At 43.1% G+C, this 24,597-nt stretch overlaps 2 protein-coding genes across 9 annotated transcripts in view; one reads left to right on the forward strand and one right to left on the reverse strand.

Moving 5' to 3' along the window:
• Window positions 1-212: 212 nt before the first annotated feature.
• On the forward strand, window positions 213-18,914 carry cyb5r4 (cytochrome b5 reductase 4). Of its 2 annotated transcripts, XM_087837570.1 has the most exons (16): window positions 213-354; window positions 1,746-1,870; window positions 2,549-2,702; window positions 7,723-7,823; window positions 8,526-8,610; window positions 8,930-9,011; window positions 9,089-9,146; window positions 9,333-9,426; window positions 11,809-11,841; window positions 11,928-12,050; window positions 12,176-12,316; window positions 13,317-13,463; window positions 13,703-13,853; window positions 15,227-15,313; window positions 15,701-15,862; window positions 16,319-18,914. In XM_087837570.1, the coding sequence occupies exons 1-16, from the start codon at window positions 240-242 to the stop codon at window positions 16,371-16,373; spliced, it is 1,713 nt and encodes a 570-aa protein (XP_087693696.1). In that variant the 5' UTR covers window positions 213-239; the 3' UTR covers window positions 16,374-18,914. The 2 variants fall into 2 exon arrangements, with proteins under 2 accessions (XP_087693696.1, XP_087693695.1); XM_087837569.1 differs by lacking the exon at window positions 213-354 and having other exon boundaries at window positions 1,381-1,870.
• Window positions 18,915-22,000: 3,086 nt separating this feature from the next.
• Window positions 22,001-24,597, reverse strand: part of cep162 (centrosomal protein 162) — a 39,861-nt gene continuing 37,264 nt past the window's right edge. For 6 of the 7 annotated variants that reach the window (XM_087837550.1, XM_087837545.1, XM_087837547.1 and 3 more), the window contains exons 25-29: window positions 23,949-24,081; window positions 23,327-23,468; window positions 23,157-23,255; window positions 22,835-22,969; window positions 22,001-22,385 (exon numbers count right to left, since the gene is read on the reverse strand). In XM_087837550.1, coding sequence (XP_087693676.1) covers window positions 22,185-22,385; window positions 22,835-22,969; window positions 23,157-23,255; window positions 23,327-23,468; window positions 23,949-24,081 — 710 coding nt within the window. In that variant the 3' untranslated portion in view covers window positions 22,001-22,184. The remainder of the gene's footprint in view (window positions 22,386-22,834; window positions 22,970-23,156; window positions 23,256-23,326; window positions 23,469-23,948; window positions 24,082-24,597) is intronic. The other variant, XM_087837551.1, reaches the window with a different exon arrangement.

A 24,597-nucleotide genomic window follows, 5' to 3' on the forward strand; every position in this document is an offset into this window, starting at 1 on the left:
TGGAGTTCACTGAAATATTCAATAATACCCTTCATGAAGCCATCATTAATGTTACTGCTCTCTACCAACCCGCTCTCCGTGAGTCTTGACTTGGTACATACAGACTTTTATTGTGAAGGTTGGGCACTCTTGTCCATTAATCCTCTTAGCAGATTAGCCTTTGAAAAACAAACCCTCCAGCTGCCATGATGTCTTTTAGCACAGTAGTAACATTGAAATGAAGATGCCACGTTTCCACAATGCCAGCTGACAACCAGACAGATTCAGACGAGGAGGAGGAGGAGGAAGATGACGGCGGGAGTGAGGGAGGAAATAGTTCATCTGTTGTCACTTTCTTCAGCAGTTTAATTTCAGGTGTGTTTTCATGTCAGTGTAACTAACCCGACTCTATTCAAGCTAACTTTGAATTGTTGTGAGTTTTTCTGAACGGTGTAATCAGTGTTGTTTTTGATGCAGCTCCTCTTGCTCTGTAGTGACAGCCTACCAAAGACATCACACAGTGTCACCAATGTTTTGCTGATGTTGTTTGTAAATGTCTTAACTGCAGCAGCCCGAGGGAACCCTGAGGCCTGTGCTACAAGGCAGGGTTTGGGCTTATCTGGGTAACTCTAGAGTTCACTCTGAGCCTTCTGTACTATGAAGCAAGTTCAGCATATCCAGAGTATCTTTTCATGACCTGGAAGCACTTCCCCTAACACTGATAAGTGGTTGCATGATGCTGGTTATCAGCCTGCTAAGTTAACCTGGGGTTTACTGATACAAGCGTGTTCATATGAAAGAGTTGTGTTGGAGACATCTATCTAGTGCACTGGCAGCTGAATTGTAGAATAAACTATAGATTTAGAAAAATACACAAATAATACAGAATGAAAGCAACAAAACATAATTAATTGATGAAAGATGAAACTCACTTTACAGTGTTTACAGTTGGGGCAGATTGCTGCCCCTCACTGAGCCTGTTTGGAAGGTTCTTCCTGTTAAAAGGGAGTTTTTCCTTCACACTATTGCCAACTGTGTGTAGTCTGAATGTTGGGGTTTTCTCTGCGTTATTGTAAGATCCTTGTCATACAATATAAACCTGGAGGCAACTCTTGCTGTGATTTGGTATTATAAAAATAAAACTGAGCTGAAATGAATTTATTTAAAAGTATGAACAGCATTAATGACTTCGGTCAATAAGACTGGAAAGAGGCTTTAGCTGATTTGAAGTCTAGAAAGAAGCTAAACAACTGGGACGTCCACAAACTTATGACTGTCTCACTAACTACTGACTGTCTCAGCTCTCAGACACGGGAGAATCTGGTGGATCATAATCGAGCATTTTCTTAAATTCATATTTTATCGTAAGAAAACCGAAAGATAATCTGCTCACGTTAAACTTGTTGCTGTGAAGCAGCGACGTCGCAAAATGATGACTTCACGTGTTGACTTTGTCGTCAGACTGTGCGACAAATGTAGTCTTATTTATTTACGGAAGCTCAAGCCAGGCGGTAGTTCGCACTTACATCCCGGATAAGAGAACTACCGGATTTGATTATTAAATATTTCTTTCAACTCGCGAACATTAACTTCAGTCGAAATCTCACTCTTTAGATTTACCTCTAAAGTGCGTTGACCTGTTAGCCTAGCTTAGCCTAGCAGCACTGCTCGGCTGAGATGTGTCCTGAGCTAGCACCGCCGACAGCATGACAGCACTGTGATATCTGGTGTTTGTGTGACTGTGTTAAACTGCCGAAGTTAAACAGGGTTTGTACGAAAGTGGGGCTGCTTCCGGACCGTTCACAACATGTTAAACGTCCCGACCCAGTCCTTTCCGGCACCGAGCTCCCAGCAGCGGGTCTCTCCGTCCGGCCAGTCCGGGAGGAACAAGGTAACTCACTTTATGGATCCTCCGTGAAACCCGCACACGCCCGTTACACACTTTATTGTGTTGATGCGCTTTCTCCCTTCTTTACGTTTGTAACCATTTATTAATTATCCTCCAAAATATTTATTGCGCAATTGACTTTGTTAAATTTATCTTTCTAATTCTAATAAATCAAAGCTTCTGTTCTGGCAAATAAGTCAGTGAGTTCAACTTGGCACATAAAATAAACTCACAGTGGAAATAACGGAGTAATCTGGAGACACCTGTGTGTTTCCGCTCATGAAAACAACACTTTTTGCCACATATAAATCAAGATTTCACGTTGTTATCTGGAAATGTCGAATCCAACAACGAGTTCATGCCTAATTTATTCAAAGTGAAAATGTTTTTTGTTTGTTGTTTTTTCAGTGGCGGAAGCAAATATTCTGCTAAATAAATAAAATAATGTCAGAGCTTGCCTCGTGGGATGCATCAGTTGTGTTTGTGAAGTAACAAGGCTGGTTGCTATTATGGCAGATTTATGTTTTGCATTAGAGAGTGGTATTTATTCGTTTAGAGTTTTGGAGTTTTGAATGTCACACCATTAACATCTGGCATATTAGCAGAATTGAGTTTCCACAATGCTCCAGAGCTAAAAGCTAAAATTAGTTCCTAACGTTTTTCATGACTCTGCCCTCAAAGGTGGCATTGAAGCCGGGCCACAGTCTCATGGACTGGATTCGGTTTGCCAAGAGTGGAAAAGATCTTACTGGACTCAGAGGGCGCCTCATTGAAGTTACTGAGGAAGAACTGCGGAAACACAACAGGAGAGAGGACTGCTGGACCTGCATACGAGGTGAGTCTGCAGAGGCCTTTATTCTTGGAGAAAACTTCATGGCACTTCTCTTTGTGAAGTTTGTCCTTTTGATAAGGCCATCTGTGTTGATAGGCTCATGACACAACGTGGAGTTTGTGTCACTTTTAGCACTTTTAATTTGTCATTTTTCTGTGGTTTCCCCTGGTAACTGTTAAAAACCGTTTCCCTTCATGGATCGGTAAAGTTGCAAAGTGTAATGTGTTATAGATTTTGCTCAGTTTTCAAAATTCAACGAACACCATGAACCACAAAGTGCATCTAAAGAGAACAAAATACTAAACGGTGTCGGCTTTATTGAGTTTACTTCAGTGAGCTCGTCCTTCTGATTTACCTACAGCAGAATTTTATTCACTGACAATAATACTGTTTGCTAGTGATGTGTCCAGCAACACTGACGCACCGATGCTTGCATCAAGCTCACCTAGCGATGCCTGTATAGGTGCGTGTGTCGCTTTAAGAAAAAGTCACTGTCACTGTATCACTAAAAGCTACTGTATCGCTCATTGCCAACGCGCCAAACTGTGTTTAAAAGGTTCTGCATCCGCATCTGTCAACGGAACGAGTCGCCACCAAAAAAACACAAAATTACTGCAAAGATTAAAAAAAAAAATCTCTCCATAACGAAATGGCGCCCGAAAGAAAAAGAAACGTTTCTGCTGTGTGGGATCATTTTGATCTTTTATCTGGAAATAAGGTAACTGTTTGTCTTTGTTTCAGTGTAATCTATCAAACACCTCCTCAGTGTTTAGGCATTACAGAGCCAAACATGACAATGAGGAGACAAACACTGACAATGAACAGAGGTAGGCCTATATTGACACTGAACAGCTTCATCATCATTTTTTTTTATTAATATGTGTTTTATTATTTTGAAATCAAGCATCTAGGAAGACTGTTCTGGGCCAGGCAGTCCTGAATGTTATTATAAAGGACTCTCCACCTTAGTATTGTGGAGAGTGTCGGAGAGAAACATTCCAAGATCAGAGGATCCTTTAACGTACTGGGGGAATAGGAAGACATCTTATCAGAACCTTTTCCACCGGGCTTTACAGCTTTTGTACCCCAGCTTCATCTGTGCCCCTGAGTTTTCCAAAGCTGGGGAAAAAACACAATAGACTGAATGCAAAAACATTGGATGAAATTATTTTTCTGGATAGAAATTTATAATAAACTCTGAGTCAATTACATTTAAATGGGTAATATTACATTCACAATACTTCCATTTTAATTTTCACTTAATGTCATTCACAATATATTTTAAATAGCGCTTTTCTACTCATCTGAGCACTCAAAGCACTTTACACAACTTGTGCATTCACCCATTCACACAAGCACATTTTTCTAAGTGCTTCATCACACACATTCACACTCCGATGGATGGGTTAGTATCTTGCCCAAGGATATTTGGCATGCAGACTAGGGGAAGCCAGGAATCGAACCGCCAACCTTCCGATCAGTAGATGACCTGCTCTACCACCTGAGCTACAGCCACCACAGCTGTCTACAATATTTGAAACGTAAAAGATATAAAATGATTCCATGGAAAGTACCTTACAGTGTATACACGTATGACTAGGTCATTGAATCAGTGTCTGTTGTGAGTCTCAAGTAAGTTGCCTGCAATGATATTTAATGTCCAGCAGGTGTCAGTATGGAGCAAAACAGCAACACTGTGTCGACACAGTGTCGATACAGTTTGGGGAATGTGCTGAAACGCTTCACGAGGCCTCATCTACCCATCACTACTGTTTGCTTTGACCTCACAGGCCCACTAACACATATAACATAACCCATATCAGTGTCAGTCTCATGTGTCTCACAGACGATCGACCATGTCACTGTTATACCGCTGGTGTGAAGCAGGGCTGGGCGACGAGGAAGATCTAATATCACGATGTTTTCTGGCTGTGTCACGATACACGATATATATCACAATATGTCTGAATAACCTCCAAAAACAAATGTGATTCTCAACCATACACGGCCCAACATTGCACAGCTGTACTCATTCAAATCCACTGTTCAGTATGTTTTTCTACTTTGAAAAAAAAATCTGAATGAATTGAAATGTTTTATTTGAACCCTTGTGTTGTCCTTGGGACATTTTTGTCCTCTAAACAAATGTTTTGCTCTCAAAAATGTGTTTTTTATCCATCAAATGGTCTGAAAATAACAGAAGTTATTCATTACTATACTATGCATGACTGGAATAAGTAATAGTAAAGTAATAAGTAATTTGATATATTTATGGGGTTTTTATTGGATTTTATAACACCTGTGGTCCTCGGGGACAAAAATGTCCCCAAAGTACAAAGTGTTGCAAAGAGCCGTATTTTCACAACATACTGCTTTCAAACATCTTTGATCTTGGATCACTGATGTGTGGGGTCAAACAAAGGTCATAACAACAACAACAACAACAACAACAGGCAGCACAATGAGGAGGCAGGTGCTCTATATTCAATTAAATTTTATTTACACAGCTCCAAATCACAACAACAGTTGCATCAAGGTGCTTCATATTGTAAGGTCGACCCTACAATAATACATACACAGAAATTAGCTCACAAGCCTCCACTGCACTGGAGATTTGCATACTTTGATGAGCATACTTTTTTTACCATGTTGTGCAAAGCAATGACCAGCAGGACAAAGCACATATTGTCCTCTAGTATAACGAGGAGGGAGAATCAATGTTCAGGAAGATCCAGGGTTAGAAGATAAAGAAAATATCGCCAACATTTAGAGCACATGCTACCCTTTCTCTGAAAAAGCACATCACCCACCTGCAGAAGTGGAAGAAGGCTATGAAGTGAAGGAAAGTGATGAAGACTCTGAACTCTGTTCAAGTAGGTTCTCAGGCCTCCAGGGCATGGTAGTCTGAGTAGCTTGTCCAAGGACACCTTGGTAAGAACTCCAGGCTAGATCACACAGAGATTGAACCAACAACCATCCAATCAGCCGATGACCTGCTCTACAGCCAACTCAATGACAAACAAGGAGGGACAACGAGAGAGGAAGAAAAATGGACCGAATGCAGCTGTAGGCGTATGTGGGTGTGTTGATTCTTACTGCCGTGCATCCAGTAGAGTCACTACGGCCAGTTTATGACATCCTGAGTCTGGTAGAGAAGTTTTAAAGCTGACACAAGATTAATCACAGAAGCACAAAAAGGATATAATTTCTTGATAAAGACACAATAGATGATCATCGTTCATGACACAAACGTGCTCCCATCTGAGGTGTTTGGAACAAGTGGGCGTGTCTCCTGCTGTGATGTCAGATCCTGGTACTGATGTGACTGTATGAGCACCAAGTCCCCTTCAGAGGACTCTGTCCAACAGAACATCCAAGTAAACCAGGGATGAGATAAAAACATGGGCAGCATGTGATGCAGGTCCAGCTGTACATGGAGCATGCTAGTGTACGATGGCAAACCGTCTCCTGCAGTCAGGACACGCGAGTTGTCCCTAACATTGCAGGTTTCCAAAAGAAAACAATCACCTGTAACAACTTGTTTACTGTATATGACCCTTGGCCTGCAACTGCAGAAAGAAAGCTGTCCATGATGGGACCAGTGCAGAGGAATGAACCTGAGCTTCCTCCTGCACTTGTGTCAAATATGGACACGCCTTTGTCCTCATGAAAGTTTGCCTTCACTCAGACCCATGCCCTGCTGGTCCTACCATGCCAAAATATAGAAAACTGTCAGGTAACGAGTTGGAATAAAGTTGAATGAAACCTTGAAACACAGAGATGATGATATTTTATACTTATGGCTTTATAAACAGTCAAACCAGACGGGGTCATTTTTGAGCCCAGAGGACAACAGATGTGATTATTTGCTGCCAGTAAAAAACTTGAAGTAGTTTAAAAACAGCTTCCTAAATTAACTTTGACACAAACCCGTCTGTGATCATCTGTTAAAGCAGCCGACTCTGGTTGTGAAACGATAATCACAATAACTGATCATTTAATTTATTCTTTTATCCGAAAACAAAGAAACATTTTGTATAAATGAGGATTTATCAGACATACATTTGAAATGGAATAAAGAAATAATAAAGAAATAGTGTCAAAACAGTGCCCCAAATGTAAAATGTAAATTTTGTGGTCATGTGTTGGTCTTAAGTAAAACTAAGCTGTAACACTGAATTGATTGGCAATTTATACTTTATACTTTAAAAACAGTCAAATGAAATGGGGTCCCGTGAGGACCACAGGTGTGTGGTATCAGGAGGACATTATACTGTTCGTCTCTTTCTGTCGTCAACAACACTGATATTTAACAAAAGATCACGGCGACAGAAAAGGACATCGAGCAATGTTTCATCAGACAAAACAACTGAAATTAAAAATGTGCTCCTTTGTGCTTAAACAAAAACTGTCTAAACAAAAGTGTAGACGGCGACTACAAAAACCACCGACTGGGGAAATCCAAACGACAGCGAGTCTCAAACGACAGCGAGTCTCAAACTCCCGCCGTCGCCATGTTTTTCCCGATGTTGTAGTAAATAAACACGCATGCTGAGTGCAGCGTGTCAGGTTGGGAGGGGGGAATTAGTGATGCATTTGCAGTGTGTGGGGAAAAAAAACTCAGTGAATTACATGCAGACAGCTTAATATTGCCATGGCAACGTATACTCAATGGTTACGATAAAGCCATTTATGCATCGCACGTGGAAAAACTCGCGATACGTCGCGTGTATTCGATAAACATGGCCCGGCCCTAGTTTGAAGCTCGGTTTCATTTCAGGTGAAGCAGACGTGCTGCAGCCTTTGAGGACGAGGTCTCTCCGTGTGAGGAGCCCAGTCATTGATAACAGAGTGCACGCTCACGATGACCTTTACTGGGTTTTCTGTGTCATTTTAAAAATATAATCAATTAAAAATATGATAATATTAAATAATCATTTTTATACTGTTTTTATCTGTTTCTGTCTGCAGAGGACAAACATAACTTCATACACATAAAGCTTTGTGTGGATGTTGTTGACAGGTATGGTGTATAATGTGAGCGCCTACATGGACTACCACCCTGGTGGAGAAGAGGAGCTGATGAAGGCAGCAGGAGTAGATGGAACTGAACTCTTTGACCAGGTGTGGAAGAAAGAAGCAAATGCAGTGTGTTGTATAGTCTGGAATGCATCTGCAGATTTATGATGAGTGGTAAACGTTTAATTGGTTTACCAGTTTACCAGTGTGCACACGAGGCGACTGTAGGCTCACTTTTCTATCAAGCATCACTGGAATCAATAAATCAGTTACAGAGTCGACTCCACACGTCCGCTCTTTATTCTAGGCAGGATTTGTTTGTTTAGTCATGTCGATGTGTTTAGCTTAGATGTTAGCGTCAGACTGTGACATAGTTCTTTATCTCACAGTCAATTAAAACTACTCTCCTGTTGGCTTCATGTGAGAAAGTGGGGCCTCGTTAACGGGCAAAGCTGAGCAGAGGTGAAAATAACTCTGGCAAGACTGCAGCAGGACTTTTGTTTGCAGTATGATATAGATTTGTAAGCTCGAAGCTTCAATTCAGCTTTATTTATACAGCGCCAAATCACAACAACAGTCGCCTCAAGGGGCTTTATATTGTAAGGTAGACAGTACATTGATAAATACAGAGAAAAACCCAACAATCACATGACCCGCTATGAGCAGCACTTTGGTGACAGTGGGAAGGAAAAACTCCCTTTTAACAGGAAGAAACCTCCGGCAGAACCAGGGAGGGGCGGGGCCATCTGCTGTGATTGGTTGGGGTGAGGCTGACTTGGATGAGTGTATATGTGTGTTTGTGAGCAGGTCCATCGCTGGGTCAACTATGAGTCTATGCTGAAAGAGTGCCTGGTGGGCAGGATGAGCACCAAGGCTGCCACAGCTGTTAGAGGTACACACAGATTTACATCCGTCTACACTCTGCAGAAACACCTTTAACTACGTCTATGAAGCTGGGGGTAGGGGGGCTTTTCACAAGTATACACGTGGAAACTGCTGTGACTCTACATCCTGGTGCTGCCATAGTTGTGTTTAAAAAATAAACATGTATGCAGCTGTGACCAGTTTACTGGCACATCTGTAATAAATACACATAAGTATAATTGAGCTCAGAGAATCGAGTCGTGAATGTTCGTGGTTAGTATGATGTGTTGTTGTTATTCCAACTGAAAGTTTCTGCTGCATCAAACTTGTTTCATCTGTTGCCATAGCAATCCTCCCCCCCCCACCTGTGACTGGCCTCGCTTCACCGACTTCAGTGGCTCCTCTTCCAGACAAAGACTCTCGCCCTCGGTATGAAGGACAGTAAACACCTAAAGCATCTGATCAGGAAGCTCTCGAGTGACAAAATCTTCTTCCTGTTGCTGCAGGTACGACTGGTTCCAGACTGATGGGACCGTTCATCTGGTTGTTTACACCAGAAGAAAGGTAATCGCTCCACCTGTGATGTGCTGTAAGATGGAGCTCTTCACATGCCCCCCCCCTCTACACTGTGTGCATCCAGGCCCTGACTGTTATTGAGCTCCACTTGTGTCCTGTGTTGCTTTCATTCCTCTAACCAGTACAACCAGTACCAGCTGTGCACACAGTAACTGTACCATCTGTATGTGTCAGATACCCAGCTCAGGCTGTGCCACTGTCGATCTAAAGGCAGGTGTTCTTCGACTGGAGGTGCTGCTGGGGAAAATGTCCTACATGGTTCATTTGCGTGAGTATTTGCTGTGTTGCATCGATCCTACAGCTTACTGTGTCGTTGCAGCAGTCGTTCACTCTACATAATGAAAGCCCAACTCTTAGCTGTCCAATCTGGTAAACACAGAAACATTTTTATTAACTGTTGTTATCATCTGCCTGTCAGTCATAGCAGACTTTGTAAGGTGTGGCACTAAGCTAAGAGCCTTAAAGAGCTGCTGGGCTGGAAGTTTGATACACTACTTTAAAAAAGCACCGTCTGTTTTTACCCCTCAGCTGTAAGAGGCTCCTGGGGTCATCAACGTGGCCCTGCTGAGGGCGGGCAGCATAGGTGTATCTATGAATTCAATTCAATTTTATTTATATAGCGCCAAATCACAACAAATGTCGCCTCAAGGCGCTTCATAGATACAGAGAAAAACCCAACAATCATATGACCCCCTATGAGCAAGCACTTTGGTGACAGTGGGAAGGAAAAACTCCCTTTTAACAGGAAGAAACCTCCAGCAGAACCAGGCTCAGGGAGGGGCGGGGCCATCTGCTGTGATTGGTTGGGGTGAGAGAAGGAAGACAGGATAAAGACATGCTGTGGAAGAGAGACAGAGGTTAATAACAGATATGATTCAATGCAGAGAGGTCTGTTAACACATAGTGAGTGAGAAAGGTGACTGGAAAGGAAAAACTCAATGCATCATGGGAATCCCCCGGCAGCCTACGTCTATTGCAGCATAACTAAGGGAGGATTCAGGGTCACCTGGTCCAGCCCTAACTATATGCTTTAGCAAAAAGGAAAGTTTGAAGCCTAATCTTAAAAGTAGAGATAGTGTCTGTCTCCTGAATCCAAACTGGAAGCTGGTTCCACAGAAGAGGGGCCTGAAAACTGAAGGCTCTGCCTCCCATTCTACTTTTAAATACTCTAGGAACAACAAGTAGGCCTGCAGAGCGAGAGCGAAGTGCTCTAATAGGGTGATATGGTACTACAAGGTCATTAAGATAAGATGGGGCCTGATTATTTAAGACCTTGTATGTGAGGAGCAGGATTTTGAATTCTGGATTTAACAGGAAGCCAAAACAGGAGAAATATGCTCTCTCTTTCTAGTCCCTGTCAGGACTCTTGCTGCAGCATTTTGGATTAGCTGAAGGCTTTTCAGTGAGTTTTTTGGACATCCTGATAATAATGAATTGCAGTAGTCCAGCCTGGAAGTAATAAATGCATGAACTAGTTTTTCAGCGTCACTCTGAGACAGGATATTTCTAACTTTAGAGATGAAAAGTAAACTACAATAACTCACAGGAGGCAAACACTGAGCTACACTGACGAGAGCGGGAGCTTCATACAGCGTGCCTCCTTCACCCGTACAAGCACCTTTTTTCTGTGCTTAAGTTCTTTCTGTCTAACATTGATACGCATTCGTACTCTGATGGGCACGTCGGATCAGCTGATGACCCGCTGAGCTATTGCCACCCCAAGAACAGCAGATCAGCTGTCAAGCATGGTGGTGGTAGCATCGTGCTGTGGGGCTGCTTTGCTGCCAGTGGTCCTGGTGCAGAAGAAGGACGACCTCTGAACTCTTCAACTTGACCCCACATCAGCAGCTAGACAGTTAAAACACCACAGCACAGTGATCCCAGACCGGACAGCTGTTGTTTTACATGAAGCAGGTTAACATTAACCTTCCCAAAGCCCCGAGCTGAACTGTATTGAAATATGTGTAAAACTGACCAATTTAAACGAACTGTTCAAGGGTCAACATACCGAGAGACATTTAGACATTAGTTGGGATGTATGTACAGTATTTAAGCCTGTATGTATCTGTTTGACTTTGATGAGAGAAAACACAAAATGGATTTAAATTTGTGTGCTCGATTCTTGTTTTTTATCATCGCACTCTGGGAAAAGAGCCGTTCCAAGAAACCATTAAAAGCCCAAAGTGAGCCTGAGTTTCGTGCCCATGATGTGTAAACGTTTGCCCACAGCTACACAAGAGCTTTCTCCCAAGCATTCCTCAGTTATGGAAGTCATACCGAGATATCTGTTAGCTCCCACATGTGTTATAGCTGACTCTGTTCTCTTCACCCCTCACAAGTCACAGCAGATGTTTCTCTTTCTGCTGAGCATTTCATCATAGACGATCTGAAAGCTGGGGTGTAGTCTTGTAGCTTTATAAAGGTGTGAATCGGTGGTATCCAGATTCAGCTAAAATCAGATTATGGTTTGATTTGGTGCCAGAACTACTTTCTAATGAGATTTTTAGGTGCTGTTACTTCTGGAAGTTTTTCTCCTGTGGAGATTGCTCCTCCAGCTTTTAGCACAGCTTCTGTCAACACAGCCCTAATGTGAGTTTCAAGCTCATGAATAAATGATTTGTTTGTAAGATCGACTGTCGTGCTTTTGCAGGTCTCTCTGATGAAGTTGAGGAAAATGTTGCAGGTGAACAACATCTTTGAAAACAGATTAAAATGAACATTCACTGTCTTGCTCTTGTCCTTAAGTTGGTAAGTTGTTATCATCTACAGTTCACACTGCTTTCTCCGTGGGAAAGATCCAGGTTAGCATACGCAAAGGTACTCACGGGAAATGGGCGAGCCTCGGTCAACCTCTGGAGTCCCATAATACGTTTGTACGCCAGAAAGACCGAGGTGGGTTCCAACAGCATCACAGATGTGCAGCCTGTTCACATCGCTCCACTCGCTTCCTGCATGCTGTGTGCTCAGACAAAAAGAAAGATACATAGGAGACCACGTTGCCTTTCCCTGTGTTACAGCTCTCTTCTATCGGGATTGTGTGTTGGTGTCTAAGACTGAGGTGAACCACAACACTTACCTGTTCAGACTGCAGCTCCCTGCTGGGACTGTCATGCATGTGCCAGTCGGGAAACACGTCTGTCTGAAAGCGCTCGTCCAAGGTGAGCAGTCGCACAGGCAGCCGGTGAAACGTGTACAAGCTGCAGTTTAGAGGAAGCTTAAAACACCTGTGGAAGCAGGTAAGCCTGCTGAAAATAGAGCAGTGTTAGAAAGTTTATATTGTGTGAGGATGTTTCATCTACAACCATGAAGTATACAGTTCACACAGTGGTACAGAGGATTCACATCCTGGTTGTTAATGTGTCTTAAACCAGGTGCATTCAGTTTGCAGGCCTCCTGTCCAGAATAATGTGCTGCCCTTCATCAGTGGGACAAACTGGTCCCCAGTGCTGCAGGCTCCAAATAAAATCAGCAGTCTCTGATTATTGTGCTCGTTTCATTTTGATGTGGAGAGGACGGAAACTGAAAAACAGAAAAACACATTACATAAAAGTTGTAAAGTGATTTTCATTGAGTAAAATAAGTATTTGAACCACATGGTAAACATGACCTCCACTTGGTGGAGAGCCCCTTGTTGGCAAGCACAACAGTAGATGGTCAGCAAGTTTGCACACATCTCAAGGTTTGTGCTTGTGCTGAGTCTGCAGTCCTGATGTCCTGTCACGGCTCTTTGGTTGTTACTTCAGGAGTATCTGACTAATCGGTTCATTATAGTGTAGCGCACAGCCTTTGTGTGGCTGGGTTGTAGGGGATCGCTACTTATTTTACTCAGTGACCTGCAAATTTGTATAATTCAATTCATATGTGATTTCTAACTTTTATGTAATGATTTTTTACATCACTGTGCATTTCTGTGGCAACTATTTCCACCAGTCTCATTCTAAGCTTTACTATAGTTAAACATGAGCACAGCTAGATAAGTGATGACAGGTCAGTAAAATGCTGATATTAGTTTGATACAAACTGATACAGCATATTTTTATTATTTTAATAGCAGCGAATCACAGACAGAAACAGCTCTGACCTTGGACTGTTTCTGAGAGTGTGGCATCACTGAGACGGGCACAGCTGTAAATCTTACTGTTTGTTATCTACATGCAGGCGTGGAGGTAGTGAGGCCGTACACTCCGGTGGAGCACATATTTCCAGCAGCTTCTAAGAACTGGTCACAGGAATCAGACCTCTACCTCATGATCAAAGTCTACCCTGGTGGAGCGCTCACCCCACACCTCAGCAGCCTGAGTGTCGGTGAGTCACATTCAGGGAGCACCTCCCAGGGTGGGAACATGGATGAGGTCCAGTGACCTCTCTCTGCTTCTCCTGTAATAAACAAAAGTACAATGAAAAAACAATGTGTGCATTTCCACGTGTGGCACAATAACGCGACCAACTCGCCATCTAACAGTAAATAATGTTCTGAATTTTGATTTGATGAAGGTGTTTAATCTGAGTAAACTGTTGTAATAATGATGCGTTTGCTCTTCTAGGTGACCGTGTGGCCGTAAGTGGTCCAGAAGGCACCTTCAGTCTCCGCCCTCTTCGTGATGTTACAAACCTCTACCTAATAGCTGCAGGCACAGGCTTCACGCCCATGGCTCGTCTCATCCGTGCGGCCCTCGAAGACATCGAAACCATCGGGTAGGAGCAAACTTTCAGAAGCAGCGCTCATGAGTGACACCTTTGTATTCAGTGCTGATCAGTAAGTGCATTCATTTATATAAACAAATGTACTTGGAGCAAGCATCTGGTTGTTGGTCACCTCCCCGAACTGTATCAGGAGTCTCCAGGGCACGACAAAACAAACACACAACAAGAGAAAGAAAGAAACAACAAGAGAAAGAAAGAAACAACAAGAGAAGCAAACAAACAACAAGAGAAACAAACAAACAACAAGAGAAACAAACAAACAACAAGAGAAACAAACAAAGAAACAACAACAGAAAGAAACAAAGAAACAACAAGAGAAAGAAACATGCAAACAAAAAAGATGACTTGTAAAGACCTTACATCCATTCATTGCATGCTGTGGGTCAGATGTTTGTGCGTACTGGAGATGTTTCCCTTCTTTGTTGTGATCAGTTTTGGGTTTCGTTACTGAAACAAGTTACTTATAGGTCACTTTTCTTAAATGTAATGCAGTACGTCACCTTCCAGGAATTTGTTTCACTACTTTTTACACCGTTTTTGCATTTGTCCAAAACACACTGAAACACACTGTCTGATAATCACCATTTAAACACATAAAGCTACAGCCCCACACCAACACTGACCTGTCCTAATGAGGACACACGTCATCTTTCTCTTAGTACTTGGGTGTGACCACGAAGCAAAGATGAAAGTGGTTGCCATGGTGATAGTACTGTAGAAACGGAGGCTGACTGCTCATCAGTGCTCATGTGTGTCTGCTGGGCCGCCATTCACTCAGCTTTAACGTCGCTGGGTTTTTAGCTAGATTAGCATTAGCATGTTTGCAAAGCTCTAAAGTTGCGTTAGCAGCATGATGCAGCTGTTGTGGATGCAGTTTGCACTCCTTTTATAGAAATAAAAGTCATGTCCATCCACTCTGAAGACTGTGGCACTATGAAGTGCAAAGGGAACTGTGGGATGGATAGACAAGCAAACTAACAAGGAATTAGACTTCTGGGAACCGGTTCTTGATTCCCATCAATACTTCGGAGTGCTTGAAGGATCTGGTTAGCTGTGCAACAGCTTTAGTATCTCACACCCACTCACCATCTTTGATTTATTCTTGCAAATCCAACAAAACAACAAATACAGTTGCACAAACTTGATCATTTTATATGCAAAAACAAAAGTGTTTGGCTGCAACATCTGTGTGTCCTGTGTGGTGGTTGATTATATTCTGACACTGTGCTCTTAGATGCCCTGTGTGCACTCTGTGTTTTACCAGTGAACTCCCTGTGCTCTTGACACTAGTTTGAGAAAACAGTTGTAGTGTTTTTCAGTTGGCTGCTTGCTTCATAACCTACAACATGTTTGTGTGTCTCCAGAAACACAAAGCTGCTCTTTTTTAACCGACGAGAAGAGGACATTCTTTGGCGCTTTGAACTGGATGAACTGGCTGCTAATAACGACAGGTATAGGAGCTGTGCACCTGGGGAGGGCCTCACACTGTTGGTCGTGTTAACAACAAGCCTCTAAGGTGGTGCATGTGAACAAACGTCAGGGTGGAGTCATCGGTAGAAAAGAACCCGAGGTCTAAGAAAGAAAAAGAAAATACAGAGAAAGAGAGACGATGAGGAGTAGTAACCAGTTTAGGCCAGTGGATTTTTGCATCCTGTTAAATGTCTATGTCATAAATGTGTTATGGCCAATTTAGATAGCTGGTTCAATATTTGTTTTAGCCTTTGGAGCTTCAATAAGCCGGTGTGTCAGAAAAATACCTCTTCTCAACTGAAATGAACGGCTGTGTAGACATGTTTACATGTAAAATGGCTCGTCTTCAGTTTGTTGCTGTGTGTTAGGTTTCAGGTGGAGCATGTCCTCTCTGAGCCCAGTGAGCGCTGGACCGGCTGGAGTGGTCCGGTGAACGAGCCCATACTTACTGAGCTGCTTTCCAGGCCTGATGGGTCCAAATGCTACGTGTGTGTCTGTGGCCCTGCAGCCTTCACAGAGCTAACACTCGGGTAGGTAACACAACCGCACTGCTGCTCTGACAAAGTGTTTTATTTAGAAGCCGTCCTCACGGAGATCCATGTTCTGTTTGACTGACTGCACCGTTTCACTGGTGTGCAATCACAGCATTTAAGAGCGCCAATACAGTCATGTGATACGTCCTAGAAGTATCATTGAAACAGGCAGCGAGCATGTTCACATAGACTGCGGCAAAGTCTCAGATTTTTATATGATCATTAAATAATAAATGTGTTATACATTCAAAGGCCAAACTGCCTCAGCTCCTCGCTCCATTTTTCTTTTCTTTTCCAAGGACTTGATGTAATGGCACATATTTTTCCACCTGAAATCTTTGTAAAACATTCAGCTGCACGGCCTGACAACACCACACTGAGAACATTTTCCACGTGTAGCGTGAACTGACACAGCTTTGTGTTGACCTCCTTTCCTGTGTGCTCTTCTTGTAGGTTGTTGAAGCATCAGGGCTTCAGTGAGCAGCAGCTCCACGCCTTCCAGGGTTGACATGAAGGGAACACTGTGTTTCTATGCATCGAGAACTTGATGATGCTGATACGTTTGAGGTGCTCTGAGGAACATGTGAATAAATAGAAATATCACTGGTACTGTTTCAGATACAGTGGATCCAGAAAGTATTCATTCAGCATTTGTCACGATCCAGCCTTATTCCAAAATACACCCAGTTCATTTTTCACTTTAAAATTCTACACGTGATGCACCGTGATAGCAAACTGAAAAACATTTGCTCATCTATCGATCTATCGTGTACATGGCCTTAATGCCTACTCCAGCTCATTTAGCTTAAAGCTGCTCTTAACCTCGTCACCTGCGCTCACTGGGCATATTTCTATTTTGATTGTGTAATTCCTGCTCACCTGAATGCTTTGAGGAGTGAACAGCCAGTGACACCTCAGCCTGAGTCCAACCTGCTGATTTTTATAAACACACTGCACCTTCAGTTCTGACAGAACCTCATCACCTCTAGTTTTTAATTCAGTTTTATTCATAAAGTGTTAAAATCACAACAGCAATCCCTGCGAGGTGCTTTATATTGTAAGGCAAAGACCTGCAATAATACAGAGTTCACATTGCAGGATGTTATGCCACACAGCTACGAGGGTAAAGGAAACCACACATAGAGACTGAGGCCTGTGGAAACCCATGACTGCTTCTCCCGAAGGTTACTAACAATGAAATGTCCCAGAAGTATCTCTGCGTGCTAAAGAAAAGTGTTGCAACAGGAGGAGATTTTTCCAACTATCAAAAAGAAAACTAATGAATGCCAAGTGCTGCCTAGCATGGTGGCTCCACCACCTGGTCACGGTGCCAGTAAAGCAGCCTTTTCCCGGGGCTTTAAAAACGTTGCTCAGGGTAAATTCAAAGGTTTGCTTTGATCATATCAAACTCATTGCTACATAATACAGGCCTCAGCAGTGCCTACCTGTGGCTGTAGCTCAGGTGGTAGAGCGGGTCACCTACTAACCAGAAGACATGATACTAATCCCAGGTTGCTCTTCAATGCATCCATCGGGGTGTGAATGTTAGGTATCACTGGAAGCCTAGAAACGTGCTGGTGTGATTGGGTGAATGAACAAGTTGTATAAAGCGCTTTGAGTGCTCAGATAGGGTAGAAAAGCGCTATATAAGAACCAGTCCATTTACCTTTAGCTCCTCCCACAATAGTTGGTGCACATTGTTCCCATTGGGCTGTAGTCTCTGGATCTTCAGTTTCAAAAGGTCATAGCACTGAGCTACCAGGTGTTTCTTGGTTCTTTGCCCGTTCATAGTTATCACATTTATGCATATAGAGTGGGTTAGCTGGCATAGCCGTGTTACATCAGTTCCACGTTTCCTGTCCTTACCTGTGTAGGCAACTTCTCACCTGTCCTGTTCTGGTTTCCCAACAGCTGACCTTGTTAAGCTGGGTGACGTCTAAGCCAGTAGTTGGGCTTAGCTAGCATTGGGCTCTAGCCCATGCTGCATGCTGCATGCATGTCTTGAATGGGTATAATACGGTCAGTGGATACAATTAGAAAACATCGTTTACATTACAGTTGGTAAACTTCATCAATACTTGGTCACCTAACATGACTTATCAGTCAGGGACGCACATCTACTGTTACAGTCACGCCCAAAAGTACCTCAGTACCTCCTCTGCTCCTGCCGTGTGATAACACAACCCTTGAACTGTGCAACAAAGACATTCAGGCTGCAGACAGAACAACGTGATGTGCTATGTAGCTGCAACATACATGAATCCAGCAGATTCCCTTAGTGTGCGAGCTACACCACAGCCACAGCTCTGTGTTTGTGTCATATCAGTAATGCCAGCTCACAGTCTGGGTTTAGGGGAACTGCTCTACTTTTAACATAAGGCTTCAAACTTTTGGAGGGGCAGCCTGTAGCTCGGGCTGGAACAAATAATCTTGAACTTATGGAAAAATAAATTGACACCAATCAGATTTCCTGAGGTTCATTAAAAATCCGGATCAATAAAGCCAGAGCAGTCTTCACACCTGCACTGATGCTGAAAAGAATAAATAACATCTCCTTCACACATGTGTGGATACAAACACTGTGTCTGCAGCTGTATGCAAACGTTACAGTTACAGTACATAGAGGTGAAATCAGGTGAAACATTTCTAACCTTGGATTATTTTAATTCATTCACACCAGGTTATTCACAGACATAACCTGGAAACACAGTCTGAAGAACATAACATCATCCTCCCATCCAGACCACAGTCTGTGCTCCCTGCTTCCCTCTGGGAAGAACGAGGTTCAGGAACCTCTGATCCAGAAACAACCAGCTCAGGAACACCGTCGTCACAATTTAAACCCTAAACACGCACAAGCACACAACAATAACGTTGTGCCAATACTGTGAATCCATGTACATATTTACTCTGTAGGCTTCTCTTTTATTCATGTAAGTTACTCCGGACAATAATGTTATATCGTTTCCACTTCACATTAGATACCAAACTTTGTGTCTTAGTTTGAGTATTGTAGTTTCCAGTGACAATAAAACAGTCTCATCCAAAACCGTCTTAATTTTGATTACTAATCTTCATAACCTTCCCGGGATTCAGGAGATCAGGTAGTTTATTCATGAGGCTGTTATTGAGTTTAGGTTCTCATTTGCTGTGCGACACACTAATAGGTCCCTCTGACAATCCGCTCTCTAACACGACATCATGTGTTAAGAGCAAACACTACATTAACACCACTGTCAGACTAATATTGTTTTCCATTGAACATTATTGTTGGGCTGCTTTAGGCAGCAGGGGTCAGCGTCACTACTGGTACCATGAAGTAGTTCTGACGTTGCACAGGCCGTCGAGAACATTATGCTGCTCGTGACATCGTGCAACAGTTTGGTCTGAGGACTCCTCTCCAGAGGAAGGCACAGACCTCTGCAGGCTAAGCACCTGACTGCCATTAGATATCGGGCCTGAGCCCAACAGTGCCTGGCCTCATGTGGCAGATTGCACTTCAGACTGTCCGGGAGCTCGGCAATGACCATCGAGACGTGGGGCGGAAATGCCCCAGGACACTGTTGTCGTCTCATTAGGAGCATGCCCTGATCCTGTCAAAGTCAAATTTATTTATGTAGCACATTTAAAACAGCAACTGTTGACCAAGGTGGTGTACATTTAAGGTAATCAAAAGAGATAAAAATATAGGAAGAAATGATAACATTTAAGAAAAAGAAGCATAAAAAGAGAAGATTTAAGTAAGAAATGAGACAAATAAAGGTCATACAAACTCTTTCTGATTTAAAAGCCAAGGAACAAAACTGGGTTTAAAAAGAGTCCAATGTTGGGGAGGTCCTGATGTGAAGGAGCAGTTCGTCCCACGGTTTAGGAGCAGTTACAGCAAAGGCCCGATCTCCTCTGTGCTTTAATCTGGACCTCGGCACAGGAGCGTTCGAGCCGTACCCCCAGTGAGCTTGTTGGGGTGTACCAATTTAAAAGACCAGAAAGGTGTGAGGGTGCTAACCCGTGCCTTCACAAACGAATAATAAAGCAACAAAGGATCCAGCAGGTGCATCTTTCCAATCCTGGGAAATGTAGGATGCATTTGTAGGCTGTGTTTGGATGAACCTCTAAATTGGGACATTCACTGCCTACAATACGAACCTAAACGATGCCACATCCAGTGTGTCCAAACACAGTAGTCCAGTAGAGACATCTAGCACGGTTTTCTGGGTGTTTTTCTAAACTGATGTTTAACACTATATTAAGGATGCCTTTGCAGTGTAATTGAGATAATCCTCTCATCTCACATGATTTTGTGTTATTTATGTTAAATAACTTTTTCTCCCACTTCTTTTTGAAGTCTTATTCAGTATGTTTACCAGTTTTAAACAGTGTTAATGAACACGGGGTCGGTCGGTCATTTTAAAGCCAGCACATCCTTTATCACACAAATGTATTTCATCTGAGCGAGTCAGGCTCCAACACAAAGAGATGCAAAATTATGAGAACCTAGAACTTTGTAGATAACTGCTGGAAAAAAGTTGAGCATTTGTGTTCGTGATCTGACGTATTTTCTCCAAAAGAAAATATTCAGCAACGCATCCACCAAGTGGCAGCCAGGTGTCAGAGACGTCCTGAGAGGCATAAAGTGTAAAAGCTGCCAGTGCTCCGCTGACACAGTAACACAGACCTCTGAACTTCTGGCATTAACGACACAAAAACCTCCTGATTGTAGCGCAGCAACAGGAGCTTGTCGATTTGGGATTTCATAGCCGAGTAGCTCTTACAGGAGTTAATAAAGGCTCCAGTATTTTTGTTATTAATTTCACCCCCTGCTTTAAGTTCACTTACATACAAAAGAAACAAACAGTCACAAATTTCATGGTAGTATCCAGAAAGACTTAGAAAGAAAAAACTTAAATAGATTTTCATGTCATGAGTGAAATAAATATTATATCACACCAAGCACAACATGACTTAGCACTTGATGGAAAAACGATTCTTTCGAAGCACAGTAGTAGTTGGTCACCAGGTTTGCACACATCTCAGGAAGGAGTTTGTTCCACCCTCTTTATAGAAACTCCTGTAGTTTTCTTGGCTGCTGCTAAACAACAACAAAGTTCAGTTTGTTGCCTTGGCAGTATGTTGGCAATCACTGTCAAGTTGGAAGACCACGACAATCTTCAGTATTCTTGCTGGTGGTCTTGTAGCTCGTTCCTCGTTCCTGACATTTTTTGACAGCTCTTTGGTTTTTCCAATAGTCGTAAAGAAGCTGGAGCGGAAGAATGACTCTGAAGACAGGCGGCGTGCTTTAAACACAAGTTAAGATCAGTAGTGTCTAATTGACTGACTGTAATCTGTGTCCCACATGGGCGCACAGCTGCCACAGACCGTTGTACACCGTATTTCACTCAGTGACATCAGGTTTGACAGCATTCCTCGTCGAGCATGAATCGATGATTAATGTATTTGCTCGCTTGAAGATTTTATAGTAGACTTAAATTCGGCTACTCTCTGCAGTTTTCTGTACTTAACGGAAAGAGTGATCACAAGGAAAACAGCACGTACATGAAGTCTTCAGAACGAGGAGTTTCAGATTCTGTTTGAGTGATTCAATGACTCTGCTGCTGTAGATTTGTAAGAGTCTGACAAATGACTGTAACAAAAAACGTTTCTCACCGCTGTGGGTTTAATTATATTACTCATGTAGGACCACCAAACTGTGCAAAGAATCCAGGAAGATGGAAAATCTGATGATGAAGACAAATTGGATCTATAAGTTGAATCTGGAGCTGATTTCTTATTACGAAGTGTGGCATGTAGTTGACCTGCAAAGGCTCTGAAACAGAGGCAAAGAGATGAAGAATTGAGACTGAGGTGAGTCCCATCAAAAACACCTGCAGAGGACAACTGACGGCATGTTACGCAGTGCTACCCAGCAGCCATGCTCGGTGCTGCTGACCAAGCCGGCCAGTGTTAGCTGAGACTTCCACCTCACACTGGGGCCACAAGGAGAACTTTTACTGCAGAATATTTAAATGTGTATTCATATTGTGGTTGTGATAAAGTATATTACTTTTATCTGCAGGCCCTGTTGTCATATCTAGATATGTAAAACAGTCAAACAACAACAAAATAATGTTCACGAGGTTTCTTTATTTTACACGACTGTTTCCTCTGTGGAGGCAGGGATGGCAAGCCTCTGCAGGTCTTTGGTGCAATACTGATCGTCATAAACCATTAACATGAAAAATATGAAAATAGATAGTTGTTTAAATAAAAAGTAAAAACTTCTATTGCTGAGCATTCACAGTCTCAGCTTTCAAACGCTGTGTTAACTCCTCTGTGGAACGGCGAGCTCAGGAGGCGGCAGGACCGCTCCCTGTCGTTGCAGATGTCTCAGGATGTCCAGGATGGAGTCGAGCTCAAGGCGGAAAGCATCCATCTCCCTGCTCTTGTCCTGAGCCAGGCGTCTCCAGTGCTCCAGCTCAGACTGCAGATCATCACCTGGCGTCTGCCACGCCCCCCTGAGCACCTGAGGGACAAACAAAAGACCTCAGGTTGTATTTGATACAGCAGGACTACTTCATCTGACCTCTATGTGGATCATGTCACCAGGGGAAGTGCACAGTCTTCTCCACCACACAGCGTATATGTTCAGGTTCAGCAGTGTGTTTAACTCCGATGTCTGTATGACTGCAGAGTTTCCCAGAGTCCAGGAGACGTTTAAAGTCTTAACATAACATTCAGGTCAGCTTACATTTGCCACGAGTTCAAGTTAGTTTCATTTACGCTGACGATGTGGATCCAGAACTGCTTTTGTTTGAACGTGGTTAGTTCATCACCCACCGTGGATGTCTTTGTGTTCAAAGTTAATCACACCTGCTGATTTAAAACACCTGAATCTTGACCTTAGGGGTCACTACACATCACATCAGGTTCTGGGTTCCAGTTTCTGTCAGCTAGTTGTGTCCTCACTGGTACCTGCTGCAGCTCCTTCTCTCTGTGCTGGTGTCGGAGCTCCATGTTCAGTATCTTCCTCTCCAAGGTGCACAGGAGTTTCACCTCCGAGCTTGAAGCTTCTTTAGCTTCCTTCAGCTCCTGCAGCAGTTTGGTTAGCTAAACACGAGACAGAGGCAGCTAAATTAAATTAATTAATTCCAATTCCAATTAATTATTGACACATTTAATGAATTATTTAATGGTGTATTTCATTAATTCATTTTGGCGGTCCTGGCATTCCATAATCCTGGCGTTCTGTGTACAATCCTGGAGCCAGCACAGCGATCTTTCTCCACCTCCTCACCTGCGTCTGCAGAGCATCCTCTCTCCTCCTGGATATTCTCAGTGCTTCTTTGCACCCCTGCATTTCTTTCAGCTGCTTGTCCAGATGGTTCATCATTATCTGCAGGTACATATGAATGTTAAAACAGCAGGCTCATGTCGTTCAGAGGCTGCTTGATGAGGGAGCCCTACCTCCTGAGTGCTCAGCTTATTCGTCAGTTCTGCGACCTTAGAGTCTGAGTGTTCGAGAGCATGGGTGGCCCGCAGCTGGTCCAACACTCTGAAGTGTTCTGCCTTCATAGTGGATAGCTGCTCTTCAAACTCCTCTGTCAGCCTGGGAGATTAAATCATATCTGTAATTCAGGGGCAGCAGGTGATTGGCTGGGTTGTTGAAGAACATCCTGCTTCTTTGCAGGACGGGTCAAAATCTATTTGCACCATGAAGCACCGTCCAATCAGTTTTGCCTGAATCTGAAGAGTCTTTATATTCTTGAGAATTCATCAGCAGCACAAATGCTCCAATAGCAGCCACGCATCCCCAACGTGACGTCCCCTTCACCGTTTTCCTGACAGATTGATCTGCATCATCTCCACACACTCTTTGTTCTTGAGTAGAACCAGTGGCTGGCACTTTGTTGTACACCTGTGTATTTCCACTCACAAAGGTCAGACAATGATATTCCCCATTAGCCTTTTACGGCTCAGGGATAGAAATTCAACACTGCAAATGAACTTTAAGGATAACATTTCCTAAACAGCAAGTGCAAGTAGAAGCATTTGGAAACGAGCAGAAAGCAAAACTACAGAACTGTACCTGGACAGCTGCTGCTTGGCCTGAGCAGCATCGGCCTTCAGAGCTTCCTGCTCCTGCTCGCTCTGCAGCAGCACACGCTCCACCTGCTTTTTTAAAGCTTCGTTCTCCTGCAGAACCTCAGAGATATGACTCCCTGTCAGAAGGAAACATGGAAAAAATCTTCTAGTGCCTCCAGCTACACCACAGCTCTGCTTACAGACGTTTCTATATCCCTGCTGTTAGTGTTGCACTGGCATCGATGTGGGAATGTTCTTACTTCTGATGCAAGTCTACAATAAGTAAACAATACTTGTGTGTAAACCACTTTCAGTTACACACACACACACACACACCAGTCGATTCACTCGACTGAACTATAACTTTTGTTCCCTGAAAGAATAACGAGGTACAACACGGTGCCTCGCCGTGCAGCGTTGCTCAGTGAAGAGCAGCTATCGACCTGCAGGATGTGCACCTGCAGGTGGGGCCAAACCTCACAGCTCATCTGTCTTAAAGATGTAATCAGAGATGTCTTCAGCCAGGCTTGATATACTATATGTAAATGGACTGGTACTTTTCTACTACTACTACTGCTTTTACGCAACGTGCCTCATTCATGCAATAAGTAAATCTAAGTGCGTCACACACACTCATATGGAAGCCTCGGAAA

The sequence above is a fragment of the Neolamprologus brichardi genome, unplaced genomic scaffold (assembly GCF_056152115.1).
Source record: "Neolamprologus brichardi isolate AB-2024 unplaced genomic scaffold, ASM5615211v1 NODE_ptg000036l+_length_2141236_cov_1, whole genome shotgun sequence".
NCBI lineage: Eukaryota > Metazoa > Chordata > Actinopteri > Cichliformes > Cichlidae > Neolamprologus > Neolamprologus brichardi.

What these genes read in the sequence shown, in the direction of transcription:
- cyb5r4 (XM_087837570.1), top strand. Translation starts at nt 240, where the DNA reads ATGCCAGCTGACAACCAGACAGATTCAGACGAGGAGGAGGAGGAGGAA. An exon ending in GCCAGTCCGGGAGGAACAAG is followed by an intron (nt 1,871 to 2,548) that starts GTAACTCACTTT and finishes CTGCCCTCAAAG; the next exon opens with GTGGCATTGAAGCCGGGCCA. An exon ending in CTGGCTGCTAATAACGACAG is followed by an intron (nt 15,314 to 15,700) that starts GTATAGGAGCTG and finishes GCTGTGTGTTAG; the next exon opens with GTTTCAGGTGGAGCATGTCC.